This window comes from Bos javanicus, chromosome 14, assembly GCF_032452875.1.
Source record: "Bos javanicus breed banteng chromosome 14, ARS-OSU_banteng_1.0, whole genome shotgun sequence".
NCBI lineage: Eukaryota > Metazoa > Chordata > Mammalia > Artiodactyla > Bovidae > Bos > Bos javanicus.
In genome coordinates, this window is record NC_083881.1 from 15,296,792 (window position 1) to 15,322,868 (window position 26,077).

A 26,077-nucleotide genomic window follows, 5' to 3' on the forward strand; every position below is an offset into this window, starting at 1 on the left:
GTTGAGGGTACTCTCGGGTGTGCATCCCATGTACAATCCATGTACAGTTCAGTGACCACTCTTATACATCATGTACAATCCAGTACACACTCATGTATGTCCTGTGTACAGTCCAGTATACACTTGTTTACATCCAATGTACAGCCCAATGTACAGTCCAGTATATGGTCTAGTATACACTTGTGTGTGTTCAGTGTACAGTCTAGTATACACTCCAGTGTACAGTCCAATAGTCATATACATCCAGTGTACAGTCTAGTGTATACTCCAGGGTACAGTCCAATATACACTCGTGTACATCCAGTGTACATCCAGTGTACAGCCCAGTGTTGAGTCCAGTGTACCATCCAATATACAGTCTGGTATACACTCCCAGTCATGTATGTGACATGACATGTATCCCAGTCATGTATGTCCAGTGTACCATCCAATATACAGTCTGGTATACACTCCAGTGTACAGCCCTGTTCGCTGTTCCTTGAAATAAGCCTAGCCTGGCTTATTAATGTTACACAGTGGAATTTATATAAAGCCCTTGATTCCCTTTTTATATGAGTGTGACATTTTCTTTCCAGGAAGTCAGAACCTTATCCAATTGGATAAGTGAGGGGAGATAGAGGGATACATGAGGAAAATAAGGTCCAGATATATTAAGGCAACTTCCCCAACATCAAGAGCTATTTAACAGAAAAGGCTTCCCTCTGCATTTTCCCATTCCACTTTGGTTTTCTTTTTCATGAAGTTATATAAAGAAGCCCACAGCAACAGACAAAAAGACTTCCCTGGTGAGTGGTTAAGACTCTGTGTTTCCAATGGAGGGAGGGGGCTCAGGTTGGATCCCTGGTCAGGGAATTAAGATACCACATGCCTCAGGGTGTGGCCAAAAAAAAAAGACATGAGAGTTCATTCTTCATTTTATTTGCATGTCCCACAGTGACTCATCCCAAATACTGAATTCAAAAGACAAACCGCAGCTCCTCAATGTTAGCACTAATTTATGGTAACAATCATTTCTTTTAAATATCTATCTTATTTTACCCTTCATTTGAAATTGCAAACTAAAGTATATATTTACATGTATGTTTATATACAAAATAACTTCAAAAACAAATCAATCCCAATCTTGGTCCAAGAATTCCCACTTTAGAAGCAGGAGGAGTACTGTGCTATATACACTCTCTTCCAAGTCACTGCAGGCTTGGCGAGTTCCCAGTATTCATTCACAAATGGTTCCCCTTTAAGCTTAATGAACCAAGTACTTCATTTCTGAGTAAATGAGAGGAAATATTACAGAACACGCTCTGTACAATACAGCACCGCTACTGAAAATGGCTCGGGGTTTTGTAATCCAAGGTTCCGATTTAAAGCAAAAATAGGTGGCATAGACTGCAACGCCAAAGAAGTGTCCAATTAAAACCAGAGGATTGGGAGATAATCTGTAATGGGAAAAAATACATATACATATAATTAAGACCCCAAAATTAAAACTGACTGATAAAGAGATTCCAATTGTGTATCATCTATAAAGGTAAATATACACTCAACATTTTAGGGGACTTTACAAGCTTGTATCTGCTGGTCAAGGGACAAATTAAAAAATTTTTTCTTACAAGAAACTACTTAGACTTTACTCCTGTCAGAGAAGCCAGTCACTTATCTTAGTTTATATGAATTGTACGTCCTGAGCTGCTTTCTTTCATTAATCTTGAGATCTCAGCCTGAAGTAGCCTGGCCTATGGAGTCTAGATTTTTCAAAAGGTAACAATATTGACACTCAGAAAGTGGACAAAGGAGAAAAGCCATAAGGAATCTCACTTTGCAGATTTTCTAAGAGTAATTCTACATATGTCTGCACCGTCAGGGCTGAGTTTCATGAGTTCCACACTTCAATAAAATTCAATGTTAAATATAAACTTCTCTATTTTTCATGGTTCCCATGTATCAGGTCAGGGCTATAAGCCCACAGGCATAAAAGCAAGCTGCTCTTTTAATCAAGGGTTTTAGCCTCATCTACTCACCAACTCAGGATCAACACTGTTGCCCAGAACTAAATAAAATGCAGGATTGAATACTGCCTTTTTTCATTTCTCTGGGAACATTTTGATTGGGATACTAATCAATAATAAAATGATGACATGCAGCAGGTAGAGCAATTAGCAGTGGTTCATAAATCAAACTTCCCAGGTGGCACTAGTGGTAAAGAACCTGCCTGCCGATCCAGGAGACATAAGATAAGCAGGTTTGATCCCTGGGTCGGGAAGATCCCCTGGAGAAGGAAATGGCAACCCACTCCAGTGTGCTTGCCTGGAGGATCCCCATGGACAGAGGAGCCTGGTGGGCTACAGGCCATAGGGTTGCAAACAGCCGGACATGACTGAGCGACCAAGCAGCACAGCATAAACCAAACAGTCCTAAGAAAATCTGGAGTATCTGTTTCCTCTGTGTCATCAGAGCAACTTACACGGAAAGCAGCCCAACCGGACCTGCAACACATTTTCCACCAAGTTTGAAATAAAAAAAACAGGCTTTTCTCAGTTGATGTAGGGAATCTAAAATAAAAGTTTAGAATTACTCTCAATCAAAATACTCATACATTTACGTGGGATGCTAATGATACGTCAGAAAAAAATGAATATGTAACATTTATTACACCTCATAGATTTCTTAAAAATCTAGTGTTAGCATTTTAGCCACCCAAGATTTCTTTTAAATTTCATAATGAAGACTACATAGTAATTCACAAATAAATAAACTTTTTTCTGCTAGTAAATAATTACTAAACATGTAGGCCTTGGAAGTTACAAGTTATTTAAAAGCTATCTCCTTGATTGTGTTGTAAATTCATTTAAGTGATGCCAAATATTTTGTACATTCTTTTCTTACAAAAACACAATTCTAGAAACCAGAATCACAGTCTCTAAGATGCCTGGGGCATATCTCTGAGCAGTAAATTATCAAATGAATAATAATGTCTTATATCTGTACAATTTTATTATACTTTTCAAAATCATTAAACCCTCACAACATAGTATAATCAATAACTGTTTTTTAATAGTATAGAATTAACGTTCTTCAAGTATACCTCGATTACTCTTTACAACAGATAAAAAAGATTACAACAGGTAAACTTTTACTCCAATAAAGCCTATTCCTCCTTCAGTATCTCACAGCTCTGTTGTTTTGTGGGTAGATTCAAACTCTAAGAAACTCGAGAGCTGAGAAAAGCTTAGAAAGAAGAGCTTAGAAAAACTCCAAAGTTAGTTCTCTTCTTGCTCAGCCAGCCACTGTAACTTTCATGCTCAACTAGCAAGAGAGATTTGCTTGGCAAATCACAACACGCTGTCTTTTCTTTTAGCAAGAATGACGGTTAGAGGGGCTGCACGAAGTATCTGTACTGTGTCATCCTCGGTAATCAGATCACCAAAGCAAGGAGCACTAGCACCCCAGCCAGGTCACAGAAATAGCTTTCTTGTATTACAAATACCAGAGACAATGGGATTAGAGTTATGTTCTTTTTAAAAAAAAAAGACTTTTTATTTTGTATTGGGACTTACATTTATTTTTGAAAACCTAAAGGTCTCATTTCACTAGCCCACCGCTCACTAATGTGTACGTGACATGGCCACGGCTGGGAAGTGGCACGGGTGACTTTTCCTCCATCTCTAGCCCTGTTTCTGCTAAGTCATGTTTTCCTTCATGTTAGACTGACCATCAGCCTCTACCATACGGAAACAGAAACAAAAGGCTTATAGTAAAGTGGGAATATTTCACACGAGTAAAAGGTGGATACCTTCTGCTTATACATTTTAACAGGAGACAAAAATCTAGGTTTGACACGAAGCTCATTTTCATTTTACAAAATACTGTTTCGAAAAGTTAATTGAAACTACTGTCTGGGAAGAAAAAGGATTAACACTACCTTGCCCTTTAACTCACGGTCAGAAAGATCTTCCATCACAATCTTCTGCATTTGGGGAACGCGTGATGTGATGTGGACCAGAGGAATAAACAGTGGCACATGACTGAGGTACTGGTACTAAGGTTGTCTAAGGAGGGAACAGTTTCCTACACACAGTGGTGGATACATGATGATTAGCCAAAATTGTGCTCGAGGATGGAGTTAAAAAGGACTTATTGACTTGGAAGTTGGCAAACTCAGGAAACATTTCTATTTCTGGCCTAATTACTAATTTTTTGTAATTCAGTTCCCTTCTTGTGCTAAAAATCTATAATTTAGTAACAGTCATTCAAAAATAGCAGCACTTACCATCTGTGGCAGAAAATAATTCATAAAGAGCCTGAGCAAGGACATTCACAACAAAGGAATGAGACTTTTTTCTTGCCCAATAAAATGATTTTTTGGCCTGAAAAAGAGAAAGATCACCTATTATATGGTAAGGGTTTAAAAAAAAAACACAAACTTATGTTTATAATCCCCTAAACTGATACCCTGAGGACTATCTACTAGAAATTATGTCTTGTTCAACATTTACACTCCCATCAAAAAAAAAAAAAAAATCTCCAGAGGAACGAGTTACATCTCTGAGGCTAAGTGGCCCATGTAACCTCCAAACCAGAAATTCTAGAAGATTCACAAGTTGCAAGTCACGTTCTTAATCCTGAACAAGACTATTTAAGAATCACTACTAAGGACCATGCTCCCAAGTACAGATCTTCTCTGCAAAGCCCCATTCATCTTAGGCCCCAGAAAGAAATCTATTTTGAGATATTTTTGTCAAAGAATATCTTACCTGGAAAACAGCGGCATCATCATAAAGGTCAGGGATACCCTTCAGCAATTTTCTCCACAATTTTATATCATTAAAAACAACAGTCATTCCTCCACCAGTAAGAGGATGCCTCATATTATATGCATCTCCCAAAAGAAGAACACCTGTAAAAAGAGAACTTAGATCATGACGTCATCCTGGAGCATCCTTTAAGATCCAAACAAACCCCCCCCCCAAAAAAACCTACTCTGTTAATAATTTATAAACATTATGAATGTCAGCTAGTAAATAAGAATACTAAAATACTAAATACTGAAAAATTTACTCAGGCAAAAAATTCAAGAGTTGATTCAATTACTATTTATTGGGTAACTAATATGTGCCAGATGCTAGGGATACAGTGAGGACAGGAACGTGATCCCTGCCCTCAAAAAACTCACATGTGAATATAAGGTTCAATCAGACAATGTCAAAATATGTGTAAGGCCTCTTTCATGAAAAAATAACACAACAGGCATCATGCATAAAAAGCAAGTCTTTTACAAGGGAAAAAAATCAAGAATTCGTTGGCATTTCACAGTAATACTTGCTGCCTGCATATTATAGAGATCTATATGGTTCTAAGGGAATATGCAGATATTCCAAACACATCAGAAGTTAATTTAGAAGAAACCTTGAGTGAACCAGCCCCTTGAATCAAAACCACAGAAGCAGAAAGCTCTGCAATCTGACTCAAGGTACAGCACCTCCTCACTGCGGTCCTGACTCTAAGATTCCCGCCCATTGTCAGCCTGGTTCATGACCCATGACTTAGAGGGACAGTTAAACAAAGCATGTATTTAATTTTCTCTCTTAGGGAAATAAAACAATCATAATAAAAGTGGTAAGGTGGCAGAATTATGGATCATTTTTTTCTGTAATGTCACAATATACTATATAATTATAGAATACACATATATTAATTTATGAAAAAGTAGCTTGTAAATTTCAATCCAAGTTTTTTTATGTATTAGTGTAATACCTTCACTAGAAACCACTAGCTATAACCAGCTTTTATTCCTCCTCCTCCACGGAACATTCCCAATTCCACAAACCGGGGTATGTTCCCAAAGCATGCTCTTTGTATCAGTTCGGCACTGGCTTTCATTCTGCTTTGTATTATAGTTAATTTCTATGACTGGAACATTGTGATGCATGTCTCTCCATGGCAAACAACAGCTGTTTATGTTCAGGAAGCACAGTATATCAATAGCTCTCGTTCACACCTCTTCTCCAGGCCCCACACTCCTGTTTTCAATGGGCCTCCACTTGGCCACTCAAATGACCTCCCATCCGTCACATCACTGTGTCCAAAAATGAACTCATTATCTCCCCACACTTCCCTAAGTCCAATGTCAGCAAATAGCTGGCAAAGTACCTAAGCCTGAAACCTGAAATCCATCAAGAGACCTCGCTCTCTCCTATTACCATTAATCACTGAGTTATGTATTCTACATCCTAGATGTTACCGAAATCCTTTCTCTACCTTCTGCTTTTATTGTTACTTTACACCTTCTAGGATGGCTACGGCAAAAGGACAGATACTAATAAATGTTGTCGAGGATGTGGAGAAATTGGAACCCTCATATATCGTTAATGGAAATGGACGATGGATCAGCCACTTTGGAAAACAGTTTGGCAGTTGCTCAAAGCATTAGAGAGAGTTGCTGCTGCTGCTAAGTCGCTTCAGTTGTGTCCAACTCTGTGCGACCCCATAGACTGCAGCCCACCAGGCTCCCCCGTCCCTGGGGCTTGCCATTTCCTTCTCCAATGCATGAAAGTGAAAAGTGAAAGTGACGTCGCTCAGTCGTGTCCAACTCCCAGTGACCCCATGGACTGTAGCCTACCAGGCTCCTCTGTCCGTGGGATTTTCCAGGCAAGAGTACTGGAGGAGGGTGCCATTGCCTTCTCCTTAGAGAGAGTTAGGACCCAGCAAGTCTATTCTAAGGAATATAACCAAGAAAAGTGAAAATAAAAGTCCACACAATAACTCATACACAGGTATGAACTAAAAGTGGAAATAATCCAAATGTCTATCAGTTGATGAATAGTCAAGATGTAGTATATCCACGCCTGGAGTAGTAGTTGGCAGTAAAACTAAATGAAAGACTGATACATGTTACAACATGGATGAACCTCAAAGAAGCCAGTTACAAAGGACCACATTGTATGATTACGTTTATAGGCAATGTCCAGATCAGGCAAATCTATAGAGACAGAAAGTAAATTAATGGTGGTCTGGGGTTCGGGAGGAAATGAGCAGTGACTACTAATGGTTACATGCTTTCATTCCAGCATGATAAAAACGTTCTGAAATTGTGGTGATGGTTCCACCAACCTATGAATATACCAAAAACCAATGAACTGTACACTTTAAATGGGTGAACTATGTGATCTGTGAATTATCTCTCAATAAAGATATTATAAACAATAAAGAACTTTTCAATGACTTTGCACTGTCTATAGGATTAAAGCTAACTATCTTACCTTTCTACCACTCTGCCACCTCTCCTATGCCCCAGGGGTCTAGGGAGCTACTTAAGTGCCACCATTTCTCAGCCATCCTGGGGTCTGCAGATGTTGTTCTGCCTACTCAGAAGTCCCTCATCTCACTGTCCAGCTTTGTCTCCAGAGCAACATCTCCCCTAATTACCCTTCCTGGTTCACAGGCTCGCTCCCTGCCTTGTACACCCCACTCCTTCACAGTGAATCTGGGGCACCAAGAGTGGGCTTTCATTACAGCATGTATCAGCACTGTTCTGAAATTATTTACATCTCTCACTGGAAAACTGCCTTCTCTAGATTAAGGACTGTATTTAATTAACTTTTATTTTCAATAACTCAAACAGTGACCTATGTATACTCAATACTAAATAAAAAATATCATAAAACTAATTAGTATGCACTAATTGCAATAATCTATTTTCTGTACCACGTTATAGACTGTACCACATACATGTCATTTGGAATACTGAATTAGAATACTTGGAATATCTTTTATAAAATTGGTCCAGTAAGATAATACCTCGTTTGTTTACTGGTGAAGAAGGGAGGAAGCTTGCTGGCATTGATCTCAAACGTGAATTCTGAGAGGCTTCTAGGAATGGTCCTTTCAGGTGATCTGCAACAAAGCCCACCCCACCAAATAAATGGTGTATAACATTCCAATTTCAAATTATCACATTTTCTTATCAAGCATCACAAATACATTCTACACATCTGTGATGGTTGTTACAAATATCCCTTGTGAAAAGTCGAGAACTAATTATTAACGAACTGTTCATTAAGCAGATAGTTGTTCCTGCTAAAAGATGGCTATGGAATCTAAGCAAAAATTAATGTAAATAGATACAGAGCTGTATGATCAAAAACCTAGAGGAAGAAATCCAGATGAGATGATAAGACAAGGAAAAAAACCACCCACCTTTCTTCCAAATGATTACCAACAGGTATATATTTAACACCTATTTTATTGTCACCACCATATTCTATAAGAACAGATGAAATATACCACCAATTCACAAACAACAGGAGGGTATGTGTACAGTAAAAAAAAAAAAAAAGGGTTAGATGTAGACAGTACTATCTCTTGAGGAGCTTTAGTGTCTTCATCTAGAATGAAACAGATTAGTTCATCTCTGTGATACTTCCCAGTTTCAAAGTTTCGTGCTTCCACTTTATAGAAAATGAACTTGCTTTTCATACAATTCCCATTGTAATCTGGGAAAACAAGAGCAGAATGACTGTGTTGAAACTATTCCCTTCCTCCAATGAATAGAATTTCCATAACCTATATGAACATAAAACCTGCGAACGTTTCTCTCCCTGATCACAGGGCAGTCTTCTCCAGCTATGCTTTGGACTGGGGGGAAAAAACAATCTACAGTAAAAGAAAAAGATGCTAAAAATACCACATTATTATCCTCTTCCTAAATACACATAACTCATTCTTTCCATCTGAAAGCTTCAAAATGGCTTAACTGAGTGAAAATGCATTGAAGTACTGAAAATGTCATTATTAAAAATCTAAATTGGTCCATGTGTACCTTAATTTCTATCGATATTCTGTTGGTAAACGGTGCTTTTGCTTAGTTTAAAAAATAATGTTCCTTATTTTAAAAACTAACTTGAAAACCCAGAATATTTAAACAAATATACTCACATCCAGGATAATCTGCTATTACTGTAATCATAATTTGGGCAGAGTTTTCCTTTCAATTTTATCAATTTCTCAATAATTTTTGTTACCTGTCTTTCTTACATCTTCCCATTCTCAAAAAAATAATTTTAGTGAGAGTTTAACAAAGACGTTAAATCTCATGAAGGCTTTCTGTACTCAACTCGAAACTGAAAGATCTTTATGACCCCTCATAGCGCTCACGTTCCCAGGGCAGGGACGTATGAGCACACAGGCCTGCTTCCAACCTCGGCTCTGCCCCTTACTAAAGGGTTATGTTTGGAGCAGCTAATTAACTTCTCTGAATCTTAGTCTCCTCATCTGCTAAATGGGGACCATGATAATGCCTACCTCGGGTGGTTGTGTAGATTAAATTATGTTTGTAAAACACCTCTTACATAGTAGACAATCAATAGATGGCAGCTATCATTTCTACAAAAACCAACCACAAAAATTACGTATAAGAGATATTTCAAGAATTCAGATATCTAGATTGCTATCCAGACTACCTTAAAAAATACCATATATGCCACCATTAATGATTACTCACCATTAATGATTACTTTTATTACTACTATGAAAAAATACATTGAAACTGTTTTATTTTCTGTGGAGATTTTTTTATGTGCTAGTTTAAGTAGTTTATTCAGCTCCACTGTATCTGACTGATTAGATGAAATTTTTCAGCTGCCATTCTCATCTTTCAGCCTAGTTTAGACAAAGCTTTAGTGAGAATTGGAGATGGAGAGTCTTTTGTGAGACTGACTTACAGACTAGATTACAATGCAGTGAAATACTATTCTTACCAGGTAACTGTGGGTAGATATTTTCAGTCATGTATTCTCTCAAATTCCTTGGCATGTCTCCTCGGACGTCCACAAGCACTCGAGTTTCATTAGGTGAAATTTGGTAGATGAGAACTGGACTTGGGTTAGCTAAAATCAGTTCGGCATGATTTGCTTTAAACTGCGGTGCATTCTAGGAAAATAAATAAATAAAATATTTTTAATAACTTGCAAATTTCAAGTTGCTTTTATCTTCTACAATTGCATTTCTATAATACCTCCATAAGGAAGCCAACAAAATGTGAAGAAATGGAAACTTTATTGGAGATCAGGTTTTTCCTGAACTTGGAGAAAAGTCCATCTGCAACAACAGTCAATGGAGCATGGAGTTCCTACAACAAAAACAAAGACCACTCAGCTAAATGGTGAGAAATACACAGTGAAAAGACTGTTCTTTTAAAGTGTACATAAGCAAATTTAAACACATTATGGGACATTACAGAGTACCTGAAGATAATGCTCTCATGAAGGAGCTCTCATGTGGGCTGAGGTTAATGAATGACCCATCTTTAGAGACACTTCCCCTTGAGATCACCTTCCACCAAAGTCCTACCATTCCAAACCACCTGGGATTAAGTCACTTCGATGGACACTGGGGGAAACTGGGACAAGCAAGCACAGCCCATAGAAAACTGAATCATATTACAAATCCCAAGGACCAGCCACATTCTAGAATTTTTTAACCCCACATAGTGCTTTCAATCAATGGCTACGGCGCAGAAGAATTTCTGTACACATGGATGTATATACTTATATTACCTTGCAATTGCCCCATTAGAGTGTATTCCTAGGAGGTAGCTACCCTATGTAAGAATCAACAGATAGGCTTTTGACTTTCTCCTCTGTTCTAAACCAACATGAGCAAATACTGGAAACTATTTTATTCAACTATTTCCCCAGAGAGTCTCTTAGTTTTTATCTTTCTTATTTCAACAATAGTTTATTTTATTATAATTATTTCTCTCATGCTTGAATCCTTCCTTTTTGCATCTTCCAGTTCCCCTCTACCTCTCCGCTAGGGTACATTTCTCATTTGTTTTTAATACAGTTAACATCGTGGAGTTTGTTTCCAAAGTTATTTGAACAGCATTCTGCAGCCTCTAAAGAACAACGTGTTGCAATCTAGTGCAGAGAGTTTGGAGAGATCTCAGTCCATTTGATGAATAATAAATTTGTGGGCCTACTCTTCTTAAAGGAGTAGGAGAAAAAGAAAATAAAAATCTCTCAGGAAAAGCTAATATCTGCTACATCTCACCTTGATGTCTCCAGTCTCTTTATCCTTGTACTGAACTCCCATCACAGCATCATCTTCTTCTAGTAACTGCAGCACAGTGCCCTCGATAAACTTTGCACTAAAAGATAAACAAACAAATTCTCTGGTAGCACAACTAAAAAATTTAAATAAGGAATGAAATATTCTTTTTTCCTATCTCCAGTTTACCCTAAAATGGACACACATGTACATAGAAAAAGGGCTGGAATGACGAAAAGCAAAAACATCAATGGGTTATAGAATTAGGTGGGGTTATAACTTTCTAATTTTTTAAGACAGAATATATGTAACTAATGTAATGACTTTTCAGAGAAGCATTTTAAAAAGTAACATGAGGTTTTATCTCAATTCATTAAAAAATAAAATACACGCAGAAAAATTTTACACACCCACAAGAGTTTTGTTGTGTTGATGAATATATACAACAAATATATCATGGATAATTTTTACAATCTCCTCTATATTTTTAAGTATTTTTCTATTTTTCTAAAATGAATATATTCTACTTTCATAGATATCAAATTCTTCAAGTTCTAAGAATAATCAATTCATTTCTCCTTTTGCTTTGTCAACATTTAAGCCAACATTAAGCATTTAAGCCTTTATCAGGGCTTCCCCAATAGCTCAATTGGTAAAGAATCTGCCTACAATGCAGGAGACCCCAGTTTAATTCCTGCGTCAGGCAGATCCGCTGGAGAAGGAATAGGCTACCCACTCCAGTATTTTTGGGCTTCCCTTGTGGCTCAGCTGGTAAAGAATCTGCCTGCAATGCAGGAGACCCCAGTTTAATTCCTGCGTCAGGCAGATCCGCTGGAGAAGGAATAGGCTACCCACTCCAGTATTTTTGGGCTTCCCTTGTGGCTCAGCTGGTAAAGAATCTGCCTGCAATGCAGGAGACCTGGGTTTGAACCCTGTGTTGGGAAGATCCCCTGGAGAAGGGAAAGGCTACCCACTCCAGTATTCTGGCATGGAGAATTCCATGGACTATATAGTCCATGAGGTCGCAAAAAGTTGGACACGATTGAGTGACTTGCACTTTCACTTTCAAGCCTTTGTCGATGACATGAAGATTCTCATGTTTAAAACTTAAACCGCAATTATAGTGTACAGGGCTAGAAGTAAATATAAGCTAATAATTAAAAGAAGAAGCCCTTTAAAACTGTCAATCACTATACTGTACATCTGTAATTTACATACTATTGTACATCAATTATAATTCAGAGAGAGAGAGAGGGACACCCAGCCAGTCCTGTCAGTCCAGGTCCTTAGTATGAATGCAACAGGGATTTTCCCTTTAAACTCCTCTGTCCTGACTTTTAATAAAAAGCACCATAACCACAAACTCCAACTCCCAAATGGGCACATATCCCACAACTTCCAAATATGAACTTAATTACAATGACTACATCCTCTCATTTCGAACCACATAAAAATCACACATTGAATCATAGGAAAATTCTCTATAGTTATAATCATTCAAACAATCTATATGATATTCTGAACAAAGGCTGAAGAATTAACATTCTTCTAACTTATGGTTTATTCTAGTAGAGCAGCTATGCTCTAACCTATACCCAAACACTTATGAAAATGCATAAAACAGTATTTGTACAAAGGCCAAGTTAAACATGTTTAACAGCAAAATCGGAAGCTGAGCCTTACTTGGGCTCTGCCATGGCTGCCTTCCGGAGACGCATGATGAATCTTCCATGATGGAAAGCTCTTCCACTCTGCACATGATTGTTCTCTGACAGAGGGAAAGGAATCTGAACCTCTGTTTTGCTTTCCTGATCATGAATTATGTAGCCATTTACAACCTGGGCATCAATACCTTCCACTGTATCTGCAAAACAATAGTTTTTTTAAAAAGTCAGTTTTTTGTTATATGCCCAGAGTTACACTAACCACCAACAGGACACAGATGTGGAAAATGAGTTTCTGCGTTCATAAAGCTATGACGCCATTTGGAGGACTGGACAGTAACAGAACTATTTCAGAACCTTAATGCTTCTGGAAGATAATTGTCTTAGCAAATTTGTAATATCATAAAAGATAAATATATACATATAAAATGTATTCATTAAAATTCATAGGAAAAATATTCAGACCCTAATAATAACAGGGAAAATGTACAGATGATTCATACTACGGAGAAACATTGAACATGTCAGGAAAACAATGTTCAAAACTTGATTTAAAAAAAAAAACAAATCAATGAAATAAAACTGAAACAAGAAGACACCAAATCTATCAAAGTTGCTGGTGAAATAATGATAAAATGGATAAATTATATATATTACTGGTCATATCATAAACTAGTAACATTTTAGAAAATAAGTACAGCAAAACTATCAAGAACCAAGAAGTTAGCACCCTTTAATGTAACAATATTAGCCTTGTAATCCATCTAAGATATTCATCCTAAAGATACAATTCATATTTTTAGTAATTATTGAAACTATATACAAAAACAGATTCATGTTACCTATAATAAAGAATAAATGTAAAGAATAACTGTAAATAACCTAAATATGAATATAAAGTAGGTAAAGTACATTATAAAATATTAACTGAGAAAATACTATGAACAGGCTTAAAATTATGATAAAGAATGGATAAGAGTATTAGAAATGTTTGTGAGCAAGGTGACTTTAGCATGTATTTTAAAAGTCACATAATACAAATATATTTAAATACATTAAAATACAATATTGAGGATTAAGTCTATTAAAATAATTTCATTTCTGACGAAAGAAAAACTTTATAATACACAATTTTACCACATATCTATGCCAAGATCAAAATAAATCAGCTTTTTTCTGATATGCTTTTTAGTTACATTTAAAGTCCAGTCAGGGACAAGCTGGATGAATACTTGTCAAACATCCCACCTACGAGCCAAGTTAGTTTTTTGGTTTGGCTTCTAAATTATTCCAGCTAAAATTCAGTCAGAGAAAAGTACACAGGTATCATAGAAGCTGCCAATTAGCAGTGTATTCAATTTGGATCTCGGCAAACTGCCAATCTTTACCGGCCTACATGTTTGAAATCCATCTAGTATTTCCACTTTTGTTTTGTCCAGCTACTGAAATAAACTTATTTTTCTTAACTCATATTATGCAAGAACTTCTAAGTGCTGCTACTGCTAAGTCGCTTCAGTCGTGTCCGACTCTGCGTGATCCCATAGACGGCAGCCCACCAGGCTCCCCCGTCCCTGGGGTTCTCCAGGCAAGAACACTGGAGTGGGTTGCCATTTTCTTCTCCATTTCCTTCTTAGAAGTTCTGCAAGAACTTCTAAGTGCTAAAACTAGCCAGTTGATAACACACCAGAACATGTAAAAAGTATACAGTAGTGGCATAGTAAAATTTTTCCTTGGGTTAGCTATCTTAAGACAAAGTATATAAATAAGGTCTACTTTAAGATTTGAAACATCTGCCTTTCACAATTTGATTGGTAAAATCAAATATGATAGACTTTGGCACTTTCACTTTCTTAACCAGGCAGTCAGGAAGATGGCATCCTAAACCTCAATCAAATTCACACCTGATGTTCAATGATAAAGGTGACACAATCCTGCCTCAGGGTTCTGTCCCACCTGTCTCTGGTGACCCTCTCATGGAGGGTGGTGGTCAGGGAAAGGGCAGAGGCCGGGGGCCTGCCTTCTTCGCAGTCCACCCTCTCCGCTGGGGCCAGGGCCCTGCTGTCTCTTGCCTTTCCTCTCTGTCTGCCCCTTCTCAGTCTCAGCCCTCTTATTCAACTCCTGCTCTCACTGACCTGCTCTCTACCTTAGAGTACCCCAGGAGTCGTCCTGCACCTCTTCTTGGCAACGCCATCTAGCCTTCTTTAAATACCACGACTCTTCCTTCTCATACCCCTCACCATCTCATCCATCAGCAGCAGGTCCTACTGACTCTCCCTTCCAAATATATTCCCAGAATGTGACCAAGTCCCCCACCACTACGGCCATGACCCTGGTCCAAGCCATCAACTCTCAGTTTCCACAATAACTTTCTAACAGGTCTCCCTGCTTCTGACTTGCCAATTCATGATCTAGTCTTTTTCTTCTACACATTAACAAGAATACATTAAATTGATACTTCTAATCATACTTCTAAGAGGTGAAATCTAGTAACTTCCTCTTCTTGAAATTCTCCAATGGCCTCCCTTTGGAATAAAAATCTAATCCATATAGTGGGCCACCAGGGAATCCAGTCTCCATTCTCCATCTGACCTTTTCTCTAATTCAAACCACTCAATTCAACACAATTCTCCTTTCCTGCTCTTCAAAGAGGCCACAGGCTCACTCCTCCCCATCAGGCTTCATCCCATGATGCTCTCTCTGCCTGGAAAGAGCTTCTCTGCCTCCAGACAGCCCTAGGGCTCTCCTTTCCCTTCCTTCAGTCCTTCCCTCAAACATCACCTTCTCAGTAAGGCTTTCCCTTCCCCCGCCCGCTGCATCATTTAGAAGTACACTCCCTATCTCTCTTTTCTGAGTCTTCTCTGAAGGGCTTATAACCATAATATATCCTCTAAATTTTATTTATTCATCTTTTATCACCATCTTCTACACGAGCACCTAGAATATATGCTCTGTGAGGGCTGGAACCTGTTTTGTTCACTTCTGTAGCCTCGGCGCCTAGAACAGTACTTACAATATAGCCGATGCTTAATAAATGTTAAATGAAAGAGTGAATGTCGCCCCTTTAGTCACCTCCCCGCCAGCCTGATCTTCTCCTACCCCACGGACACGCTCTATCTAGTGCCGAAATACCCCTCCCGTACCCTCGCATCTACACTTCACCTCTGCCCTGTTTCTGCTTTCTGTTAGAGAAAAACTCCTCGAGAGTAGTTTGCTAGCCTCAAGTTTTTTCATCTCCCGTTCACTTCAGTCCAGGTTTTGTCTACACAACTCCACCGAAACACCTTGTCAGTCTCACGGCAACCTCCAAATGGCCGAATCCCACGGCACTTTCTATGCACTGTTCTGACCTGACCCTTCATTAGCAAACCATGATATGGCTGCTTTCCTTTCTGGATATGTACCCATCCCTTCCTGCGAGAAACACTTTCCTCTGTTGGATTAAGGACACCAAACACTCCTGGCTCTTTCCTGTCATTTTACAGGCTCCTTCTCAGTCCTCCAGCAAGCTTCTCTTCTTCCACCCAAATTCTAAATGTCAGTTTCCCAGGACTTGGTTTATTCTGTCTTCTCTTTTTTCTCTGCACACTCTCAGCTGGTCTCCATCACTGCTGTGGCTTTTAAGTACTTCAAACATGCTGACATCTCTGAAATACCTACCCCAGCCAGCTCAAAGCACTCATTCCTCTGCACTTGAGATTAATATTCTCAACTAAATAGTCCACTTGTCTATCTCCATGGGTCCCCCAACTTCCTCCCAGAGCTGGTCCTCTCCAGGTTTTCTTATCAGCAAATGGCATTGCATCTACCAGCTGTTCAAATCAAAACGTTAAGAATAATTTTTTAATATCCTGTCTTCTCATACTTCACACCAATCCTTTACTAAGTCAAGCCATTCCTGTCTCTTAATTTGGTCACGAACCTGTCCACTTCTCTTTACATGCTCTGCTAATGTGTTAGTCAAAACCACCATCATATGCCATTTGGACTTGGCAATAAGCTCCCGCTAGAGAAGGAAATGGCAACCCACTCCAGTGTTCTTGCCTGGAGAATCCCAGGGACAGGGGAGCCTGGTGGGCTGCTGTCTGTGGGGTCACACAGAGTCAGACACAACTGAAGCAACTTAGCAGCAGCAGACAACATATTAAAAAGCACAGACATTACTTTCCCAACAAAGGTCTGTCTCGTCAAGGCTATGGTTTTTCCAGTAGTCATGTATGGATGTGAGAGTTGGACTGTAAAGAAAGCTAAGTGCCGAAGAATTGACATTTTTGAACTGTGGTGTTGGAGAAGACTCTTGAGAGTCCCTTGGACTGCAAGGAGATCCAACCAGTCCATCCTAAAGGAGATCAGTCCTGGGTGTTCATTGGAGGGACTGATGTTGAAGCTGAAACTCCAATACTTTGGCCACCTGATGCGGAGAGCTGACTCATTTGAAAAGACCCTGATGCTGGGAAACATTGAAGGCAGGAGGAGAAGGGTATGACAGAGGATGAGATGGTTGGATGGCATCACCGACACAATGGACATGGGTTTGGGTGAACTCTGGGAGTTGGTGATGGACAGGGAGGCCTGGCATGCTGTGGTTCATGGGGTCGTAAAAAGTTGGACACGACTGAGCGACTGAACTGAAGTGCAGAATGTGATTCAATGGTAAACTGTGAAATGAAATTTCAAGCTGTGAATTGCAGACTTGGGTCAAATCATGCAAGTATTTAAAAAGTAAAATAAATCTCAGATTTAGGAATGTATGTAGGTACTGAGCAGCTTCTCAGGTGGCTCAGTGGGTAAAGAATCCTTCTGCAATGCAGGAGACATGGGTTCAATCCCTGGGTCAGGAAGATCCCTTGGAACAGGAAATGGCAACCCACTCTAGTATTCTTGCCTGGAGAATCCCATAGACAGAGAAGCCTGGCGGGCTACAGCCCACAGTGTCTCAAAGAGTTGGACATGTCTGAGCATGCACACACATGCTGAGTGGTACTGAGTCGGGATATAAGAAGTGTTCATCATTGGGAAGAGCTCTCAAGTTCTGAAGCCTTTAGAGGCATAAACAGGACCCTGTCATACTCCTGTTCCACTGCCTTCAAAGTCCTGCAGGACCAGCAGCTGCCTAACTCTCCAATCTCAATCTCAAGTCCCACTCCTTTCCCCATTACCCAGTGGTCTCCTCTTCAGTACACTGAATAAAATAGCAAACATTTACATAGTGCTTACTACATACCAGGAATTGTTCTGACTGCTTTATCTTTATGCTTGAATTCAATTAATCCTCTTAATAACCTATGAGTCAAGGACCCTAAATGTGCCTCTTTTACAGATGAGTAAACTAATACAGAGATTTCCCTGGTGGCTCAGAGGTAAAGAATCTACCTGCCAAAGCAGGAGACACATGTTCTGTCCTGGGTCAGGAAGATCCCCTAGAGGAAGAAATGGCAACTCACTCAGGTACTCTCGCCTGGGAAATCCCATGGACAGAGGAGCCTGGTGGGCGACAGTCCATGCACGAACAGTCAGATTTAAAGACTAAACAACAGCAACAAACTTAACACACAGGTGGTTAAGTAATTTATCCAAGATCACACAGCTTTTTAAGTGCCTAAGCTGTATTCAAACCCAGGCAATCTAGTGCCAGAATCAATGCTGGTAATTACTACAACATCATGCCCACCCTAAATGCCAAGCAAGCTCTCTCTCAATTTCCAGACCTATTTTGCACTCTGAACCCCAAGACAGGATTACTGATCTTATTAGCCAATTTATCCTTGGCACCCAGTATAGCACCTCATACAAAGCAAACAGCAAAAATACTTTCTAAATGAAGAGTATTTAAAAAGCACTGGATTAATGGATGAATGATCCTTAAATAAAAGGATACATAACAGATACATCACATGCACTCTACAAATGATAGTTCACTTCACCTTTCACTAAATTTCATTCCTCATTCCAAGTTGAAGTTTTCCAGTCTTCAACTTTAACCATTACAATTTTTTAGCCACTTTTATCTCACAAAGGCTACTTCATGTTTCCTCATGCTTATCCTCTCCTTTGCCTTCATTTTCATGCAAATTTGTTGATAAATGTGTAACCTTTATACATGAAGATAAAATGGAATACCCTTTTACCAGTCATAGCAGAGTGCTTGCTTATGCCACATTAACTCCTAAAAATCACTATGAACCTACCTTCAAGACCAAGGTCTTTCAGGACATAATAACCACCTGGCTGCAAAAATTCTCCAAGGATCCGGTCAGGCTCTTTTAAATCTCTCTCAATTACCGTCACCTTTCTTCCATCTCTGGAAAGCACTGCGGCCAAAGCAGAGCCGAGGACGCCAGATCCCACGATGATTACTTCTGGATCATTTTGAGAAGAGGTCAGTGCAGAGGCAGCTGTTCCTATTAAGGTTGTTTCTGAAATACTGGTCCCTTTTTTGCACTGTTAAAAAAAAAATGAATTATGTAGTCACATTTGTTGTCTTTAAATCATACTACTACTATACAGGCACAGTGAACACTTGCATCTTAGGTAAAAACTAAATGGGCTTCCCTGGTGGCTCAGAGGTTAAAGTGTCTGCCTCCAATGCGGGAGACCCGGGTTCGATCCCTGGGTTGGGAAGATCCCCTGGAGAAGGAAATGGCAACCCACTCCAGTATTCTTGCCTAAGAAATCCCATGGACGGAGGAGCCTGGTAGGCTACAGTCTACGGGGTCGGAGGAGCCTGGTAGGCTACAGTCTACGGGGTCTACGGGGTCGCAAAGAGTCGGACACGACTGAGCGACTTCACTTCACATACCCTAAATATTATCAAACCAAATGAACAGTTATGTTTTTAAATCCAGATCATATATAAAAAACAATAATATCTAAATACTGGTTAAACAAAAATGGATAACAATACCCCAGTAAAATTAAACTTATGTTCCATCTTCCAAATATATTTAGAAAATGCTGTCACATATTTAGAAATATAAATAGGCCAATTATAAGATATGGTTACAAGGGACTTCTAAGTCTTACAGGGAAAATTCTATCCTATTTACTCAATTCTTCATATACATACTGAGCATCCACCAGATACAAATCATGTACAGCTTCTGATATGATTTCATGCACCCTTTAGATATTTCCACTATTTGTCTTCATTTTCTCCCTCTTGATTTTCATCTGAAAAATCTATCTTAATCTAAAATCACTTTTTATATAACAAAAAGACTGTAAAATTCTGACCAGGGATCTATTAATTGAGAATACATACCTTACAATTCCAAGAGAATAACTCATTCTGTCCCTTGGAGTTCAACCTGTTCGCAATTTTAGTCCTTGACATATAAGAACATATTTACCTTCCTTTTCCCCCATCCTGATACTCTTAAGGGAACTTGGTCAAACAAGTGACCCTCCAGTTTAAGAATAAGAACAAACATTAAAGATATCACTGGTTGGGCTGACAGTAAAAACCATACCTTTGATTACAAGATGAAAAAGGGCTGTTTTGAGAGATTTATGCCCATTGAGCATAGCAGTACCTATTACAGTTTTTTTTTTAATGAATAATTCAGTATTATAGTAAGCATTTTTTGTTGGTATGTGGAGTCACAAATATGAATACATTCATACACAGAATTGCAAGGAACCATCTTCCTGGGGTTCTCTGACCTTAACAATTAAGATAAGGTTAAATGTCATTTTGAAAGGGTTTTAATAAAAGACCTCAAGCAAAAAAGTGAAAGTTACTCAGTCATGTCCAATTGAGCTATCAGGGAAGCCCTCAGGCAAAAAGTTCTGTTCAGTTCAGTCGCTCAGTCATGTGACCCCAGGGACTGTAGCACGCCAGGCTTCCCTGTCCATTGCCAACTCCTGGAGCTTACTCAAACTCATGTCCATAGAGTCGGTGATGTCATCTAACTACCTTATCCTCTGTCGTCCAAAAGGAAGAACACATTTACCTTCCTTTTTCCCCCATTCTGATACTGTTAAGGGAACTTGGTCAAACAAGTGGCCCTCCAGTTTAGGAATAAGAACAAACATTTTTGTCAGTCAAAAAGGAGAGAAAACCTAAAATCCTTTAGAATTTTAAACCTCTATGATCTAATATTCATCTGGCCTCTATAATGACCTGGGCCCTGTCCACTGTTTTCTTTTTTAATCATTTCTCTTAGAAAAATTACATTTTCACAACAGAACCTACTATTTCAGTATTAATAGCCAGAACAACTGACTATATTGAAAACCCCTTCTGTCATTTTGGTGGCTCAGATGGTAAAGAATCTACCTGCAATGCAGAAGACCCAGGTTTGATCCCTGGGTCAGGAAGACCCCCTGGAGAAGGAAATATCAACTCACTCCAGTATTCTTACCTGGAGAATCCCTGGACAGAAGAGCCTACAGGGCTACAGTCCACGGAGTCAGAAAGAGTCAGACACACCTGAGCCACTTTCACTTGTCATTTTAGCCATCATTTATTAGCCTTTCCAAACACACATACACAATCCTGGAAGGAGGACTCTGGAGCAAGTTGCCTTTCAGAGCCTGGTCAGTAGACGAAGCACTAATGGGAACTTAATACAGTCTACCGACTCCCAGGAATTAAGGAAACAAGCAGAGAGCCTGGGGTGTTTGCAAAATGGAACCAATACTGACTGCTGTAATTCAACTTCCAACCGCCAAATTTCTCTTCAGTATGATGGCATTCCAACCTCCTGGACTAGTGCTCAGTGGCCCTGAGGAACATCATCTCAGGTAACAGTAGCAAAGACTTCAAACTGAAGATTAAAGATTCCCTTATCCTCCCATTCCTCCAACCCACACCCACCCCATCACTGAATTCAGCACCATTCCAAAGGTTCCTAACAGATGGAGACTAATACGAATAACTACTATTTACCAGACAGTTATGTACCAGGCATTTTGCAAACATTAAATCAATCAATTCGCTAACTACCAGCAAGGTTAGTGCCGTTTCCACCTAACAGAAGAGGTAACTGATTCTTCCAGAAAGTTAGTAACTTGCCCAAAGTCTCACAGTCAGCAGTGGTAGAGCAAACCTTCTAAACCAAACCCCCTCTCTTCTTAAACTGTGTTGATCTATATGGCTCAGGAACCCTGAAGGAGTAAATGACTGTGTAGGCCACACTCACTCCCGTCAAGTCACCAGCATCCCTTACTTGGCCTACTGCAAGAGTCTCTCAGCACACATCCCTGCTTCCATTCTTAGCCTCCTACAGTCCATTCTCCACACAGAAACTAGAATGTTCTTTTTAAAAAGTGAAAGTCAGGGACTCTCCTGGCAGTCCAGTGGTTAAGACTTCGCCTTCCGATGCAGGGGATGTGGGTTTGATCCCTGGTCGGGGAACTAAATTCCACATGCCTCATGGCCAAAACCAGAACACAATATGGAAGCAATATTGTAACAAATTGGATAAAGACTTAAAAAAATAATAAATAAATAACAAGTAAAAATCAAATATCATTACTCACATACTTTAATCCTCCAGTGCTCTTGGGGAAAAGTATAAACATCCAAAGCCAACAGGCCCTAAATATTCTGGCCTCAACTATCTGTTCCCCCTCTTATATCTCTCACCATTGTCCTCCTCTACTGTCTCCTCAGGGACCAAACATTAATTATTCACCTAACCTAGGACACTGATTTACTCAAGGCTCCACTGATGTGGGGAGAGGAGGGTGTTTTGCCTAAGACTTTAAAACACCAAACATTTTACTCTGCCAGTTCTTCCAGCTGTTCTGTGACTTTCCCCAGGCAGCTGTCCCTTCTTGTTAGCAACAGGCTTACCTGCAGCAGCTTTCTTCTTTCTTCCCAAGTTCAAACACAATCCTTACCAAAGGATTTAAATAAAACTATTTTTCCATCAGAGTGATTCAGTCCTACTGACCTGAACATTTCACCTTTCCTTAATCAAACCCAGTTCGTTTAGCTCCGCACCAACACTAAATGAAACAAAGGTTTCCCATCATTTCTGAGAGAGCCAAGGATGTGGTCAAGAACAGTCAAGAGCTTAAACAAAACAAAAATACCAAAACCATCTATGTCAGAATTCGTACCAGAAAATCTAACTTGTAGCCTTTCACCCTTTAAATTACCCTATTTACATCTGGGTGATCGCAGTCCTGATTTTAATACAAGACACTCATACATGTGCCCACTTCGAATTCAACCTACCCTCCTAGACCCCAGCTTCTCTTTATTTTCTGATCCAGCGGGGGACTTGGCCCAGAAGAAGCCAATGAAAGGCAAGGCTGACAGAATATAGGAGAAGCCCGCCAACTGGGAGCCGCTCTGCCGGCGCCCGAGGAGGGCCCCGCTCCGGTAGCGATAAGACAGCACGAGCCCCAGCGACAGGAACACCAGCACGCACAGCAACAGCTCCTTGTTGGCCAGAGAGACAAAGTCTCCGCATTTCTTATAAAAATAGGTGAAAGTGGCGATGCCGAGAAAAGTCCACATGGTTTAAAGGCTTCTTCGGTGACTCCGGGTCAACGTCAGGAGATCCTTTTTTTTTTTCCCCTGGTAGGGTTTTGGTGTTTAGATGCTCTCCCCAAAATGTTTTGCCAAAAAGGAGCGCGGGGGACCGGCTAAAGTCCAGGAAACACCGTCACGAGGTTACAATTCAAATCAGAGGAATTTACAAAATCATACAAAGTTGGTATAAAAGTACGTGAAGACGGGAACGTTCTCCAGGATTTAAAGAAGAGTATTTAAAAATCTCCAACAGCTCCCGATCAGACTCTCCCCTTTCAAGCAATCCATCTATGGGGGGTGGGGGGGTGCTGGGAGGGCTGGGGGTCCTGGGGGGTTAATTCCGGATAATGTATTAAATTTTGTTGTTGGTTTGTTGTGCAGTGAAATTGCTCTTTTGCTCTCACTAGCAGCAGGTGTCCTTCTGGAAGAGCAACAGGGAGACAAACATCAAAGAAATATCTTGCGCTGGGGAACTGCGGCCTCACCGGGTCGGAAAGCTCGAGGGCTGAGACAGCGCGGAGAAAGCTCCTTCTCTTGCCCGGGACCTCCACGCTCAGAGGCAAACGTCGGACGGGGCAGCCTTCTCCCACCAAAGATGGCCTCGGACTCGAGACTGCGGCACCAGGACTGGGAAGCGTAGCCCCCACCTCCAGACTTCCTCCTCCCCGCGGCTCCCGAGGCACCGGTCCCCGAACCTTCACTCAGCTGAACGGCACTTTCCAGGGCGCTCCTCACTCAGAGAGCAGCTGCGGCGGCGGCTCCCGACCGACTCATCACCAGCATCCCTCGCGGGCGGCGGCAGCCCTCCCAGCGCAGCGCTTCCACAGTAACCAGAGTAACCGCCGAGCGCCTAGTTATTCGCCCGGCCGCGTGAGCCTCGCCGGCGTTTGGGCTCGACCCCGGCGAGGGACCAGAGGGGCGGGGCTCCGCCCACCGTCACCGCCCCCTGCCGTCACCAGCCAATGAGGGCGAGCGCCGCTTGTAGGCCGAGATGGCGCTATGCCGTGTTTGGCCAATCGCAGGTGGCGCAGCTCGCGCGGTGACGCCCAGAGAGGCGCTAGGACGAGGTTGCGTGGTGTCGGGTGGGGGCGTGGGGATGGGGGCCTGCAGCCGGATGGGCGGATGGGAAGGCACTGGCTGGCTCTGGAGGGAGTGGGGCTGGTGGGCGTCTTGCCCTGAGTGTCACGGGCCCAGCAACTGGGATCCTACCCAGAAAGAGGTGGGGCTGGTTCCGAGGAAACCCCGCGGTGCTTTCGCGACCTCGGCAAGTCATTCTTCTGGCCCCTCTGTGGACGGGTCGCTACGTGCGGGGCCCAGGTGTCATAGAGAGGAATCAGACACAGCCTTTCTGGCCTATGCCTACATGCCTAGGGGGCGGTAGAAAGAGCTACAGGTGCGTGGAGAACGTGACGTTCACTGCTGAATCTGCAAGAAGGTTGTGGGCAGGCGTCTGGCAGAGGAAGAAAGAGGATATGCCAGGTGTTCCCTTCCTTTACCCCAAATTGTCAGGCAACTGTGCACTTTGTCACTGTACCCAGGCTGAAGATACACTTATGCGCGTTGCCCTGTTTTTTTTTTTTTTTCTCAAAATCAGAAACGGTGAAGGGTGCGGGGCAAAGAAGTAAAATAAACAGAGATGTGTCATTAAGTGCCCTGAAAAAGTGGGTGGGCGAGGAGGGAACCATGGAAACAGGAGGCAGTCCTTCACTCTGCCTGGAGTGAATCAAGCAAGGCCTTCCGGCAAGTTACATGAATTTTGTCCAGGACAGGCATTCTAGAGGGAACAGTAGAAGTCTGCGAGATTCACAGGTGAAAGATGGACCTTGTTACGAAAAAAAAAAAACAACCTGAAACTTCCTAGAATTTATTGAGGGCTAAGACCAGTGCGTTTGTTCACCTTACTGTAACCCTGGACTGCATGTTTTAAACTCTAAGACTTATGTACAAATCCTTTCTGCCTTTTGGAGCAGAATTGAATTGTCACCTCTTCTACCAAGGGTCCACTGATCCTCACCAGATCACATAATAGTTTATTCATACCTTATCGTTCCAGCTTCTGACTATACATTTATGGCTATTACCACTAGTTTCTGTGTTCCTTGAGAGGAGAATCTGAGTCTGATAAATCAGAATCACCTACAGCGACTAGCACAATATTTTTGTATTTATCGTCCATAAAGCTGTATTGAATGAATGATGAATGACAGTGGTGTAGTAGGAAAGACTAGGTGATTAGAAATCAGAAGACCTAGACTCTGGCTGACACTAACCAGGCTCAGGACCTTGAACAAGTCAAAAGTCAGTCAAATCTCTGAAGGGATAGGGCAATGTCTTCATGAAATTTAAAGTTCCTGGCAGTTTGCTGAGTTTATACAAGTACAGTACTTGTCACCATTTTTCAACCTAAATATGTTTTATCTGTTAATGAAATAATTATGTGTCAAAACACTTTCACAGGCATCATTTGACACTCAAAACTACCTGGATTTTAAAAATAACAAATATGAAACTTAAAGAGGTTAAGTGGCTTGGCCAAATCACAGTTTATAAGTGATGAAACCAAAAGCTAAACTCCTGGTCTCCAAATCTTGTTTCCCCAATACTCTTGAATGATCAGAGTAAATATACAAGGTAAATATACTTAACCTTTCTTCCATTATAAAACCAAGACTTTCCTGGACATTCCTCCCTGCTATCAACAAATTCAGCTGCTTGAAAGACACATCGAATTAGAAAGAACTCAAGAAAATCAGTTTAATACGTGGGAGATTGCTTTCCTGAAGATAGTTCTTCACTTAACTGCTTATAGGTAACTATGAGTTCCTATATTGCTAAAATGACAGAAGGCTTGGTCAGCTGACTCTTGTAGAAGCAAATTGTTATCATC

The 26,077-nt window shown here is 40.6% G+C and overlaps 1 protein-coding gene across 2 annotated transcripts; it reads right to left on the reverse strand.

The window, feature by feature from the left end:
• Window positions 1-902: 902 nt before the first annotated feature.
• SQLE (squalene epoxidase) lies at window positions 903-24,097 on the reverse strand. Of its 2 annotated transcripts, XM_061438616.1 has the most exons (11): window positions 22,891-24,096; window positions 18,893-19,145; window positions 12,727-12,907; window positions 11,047-11,143; window positions 10,010-10,123; window positions 9,753-9,924; window positions 7,795-7,890; window positions 4,752-4,894; window positions 4,268-4,364; window positions 2,462-2,549; window positions 903-1,436 (listed from the first exon to the last, which is right to left on the reverse strand). In XM_061438616.1, the coding sequence occupies exons 1-11, from the start codon at window positions 23,173-23,175 to the stop codon at window positions 1,244-1,246; spliced, it is 1,719 nt and encodes a 572-aa protein (XP_061294600.1). In that variant the 5' UTR covers window positions 23,176-24,096; the 3' UTR covers window positions 903-1,243. The 2 variants fall into 2 exon arrangements, with proteins under 2 accessions (XP_061294600.1, XP_061294601.1); XM_061438617.1 differs by lacking the exon at window positions 2,462-2,549 and having other exon boundaries at window positions 1,324-1,436; window positions 22,891-24,097.
• Window positions 24,098-26,077: the final 1,980 nt, after the last annotated feature.

Bases quoted from the DNA above. Each gene is read 5' to 3' on its own strand.
- SQLE (XM_061438616.1), bottom strand. From the start codon at position 23,175: ATGTGGACTTTTCTCGGCATCGCCACTTTCACCTATTTTTATAAGAAA. The intron at 12,908-18,892 runs GTAGGTTCATAG...ATTGTTTTGCAG, and splicing joins GAAAGACCTTGGTCTTGAAG to ATACAGTGGAAGGTATTGAT. The intron at 4,365-4,751 runs GTAAGATATTCT...TCTCTTTTTCAG, and splicing joins ATGATGCCGCTGTTTTCCAG to GCCAAAAAATCATTTTATTG.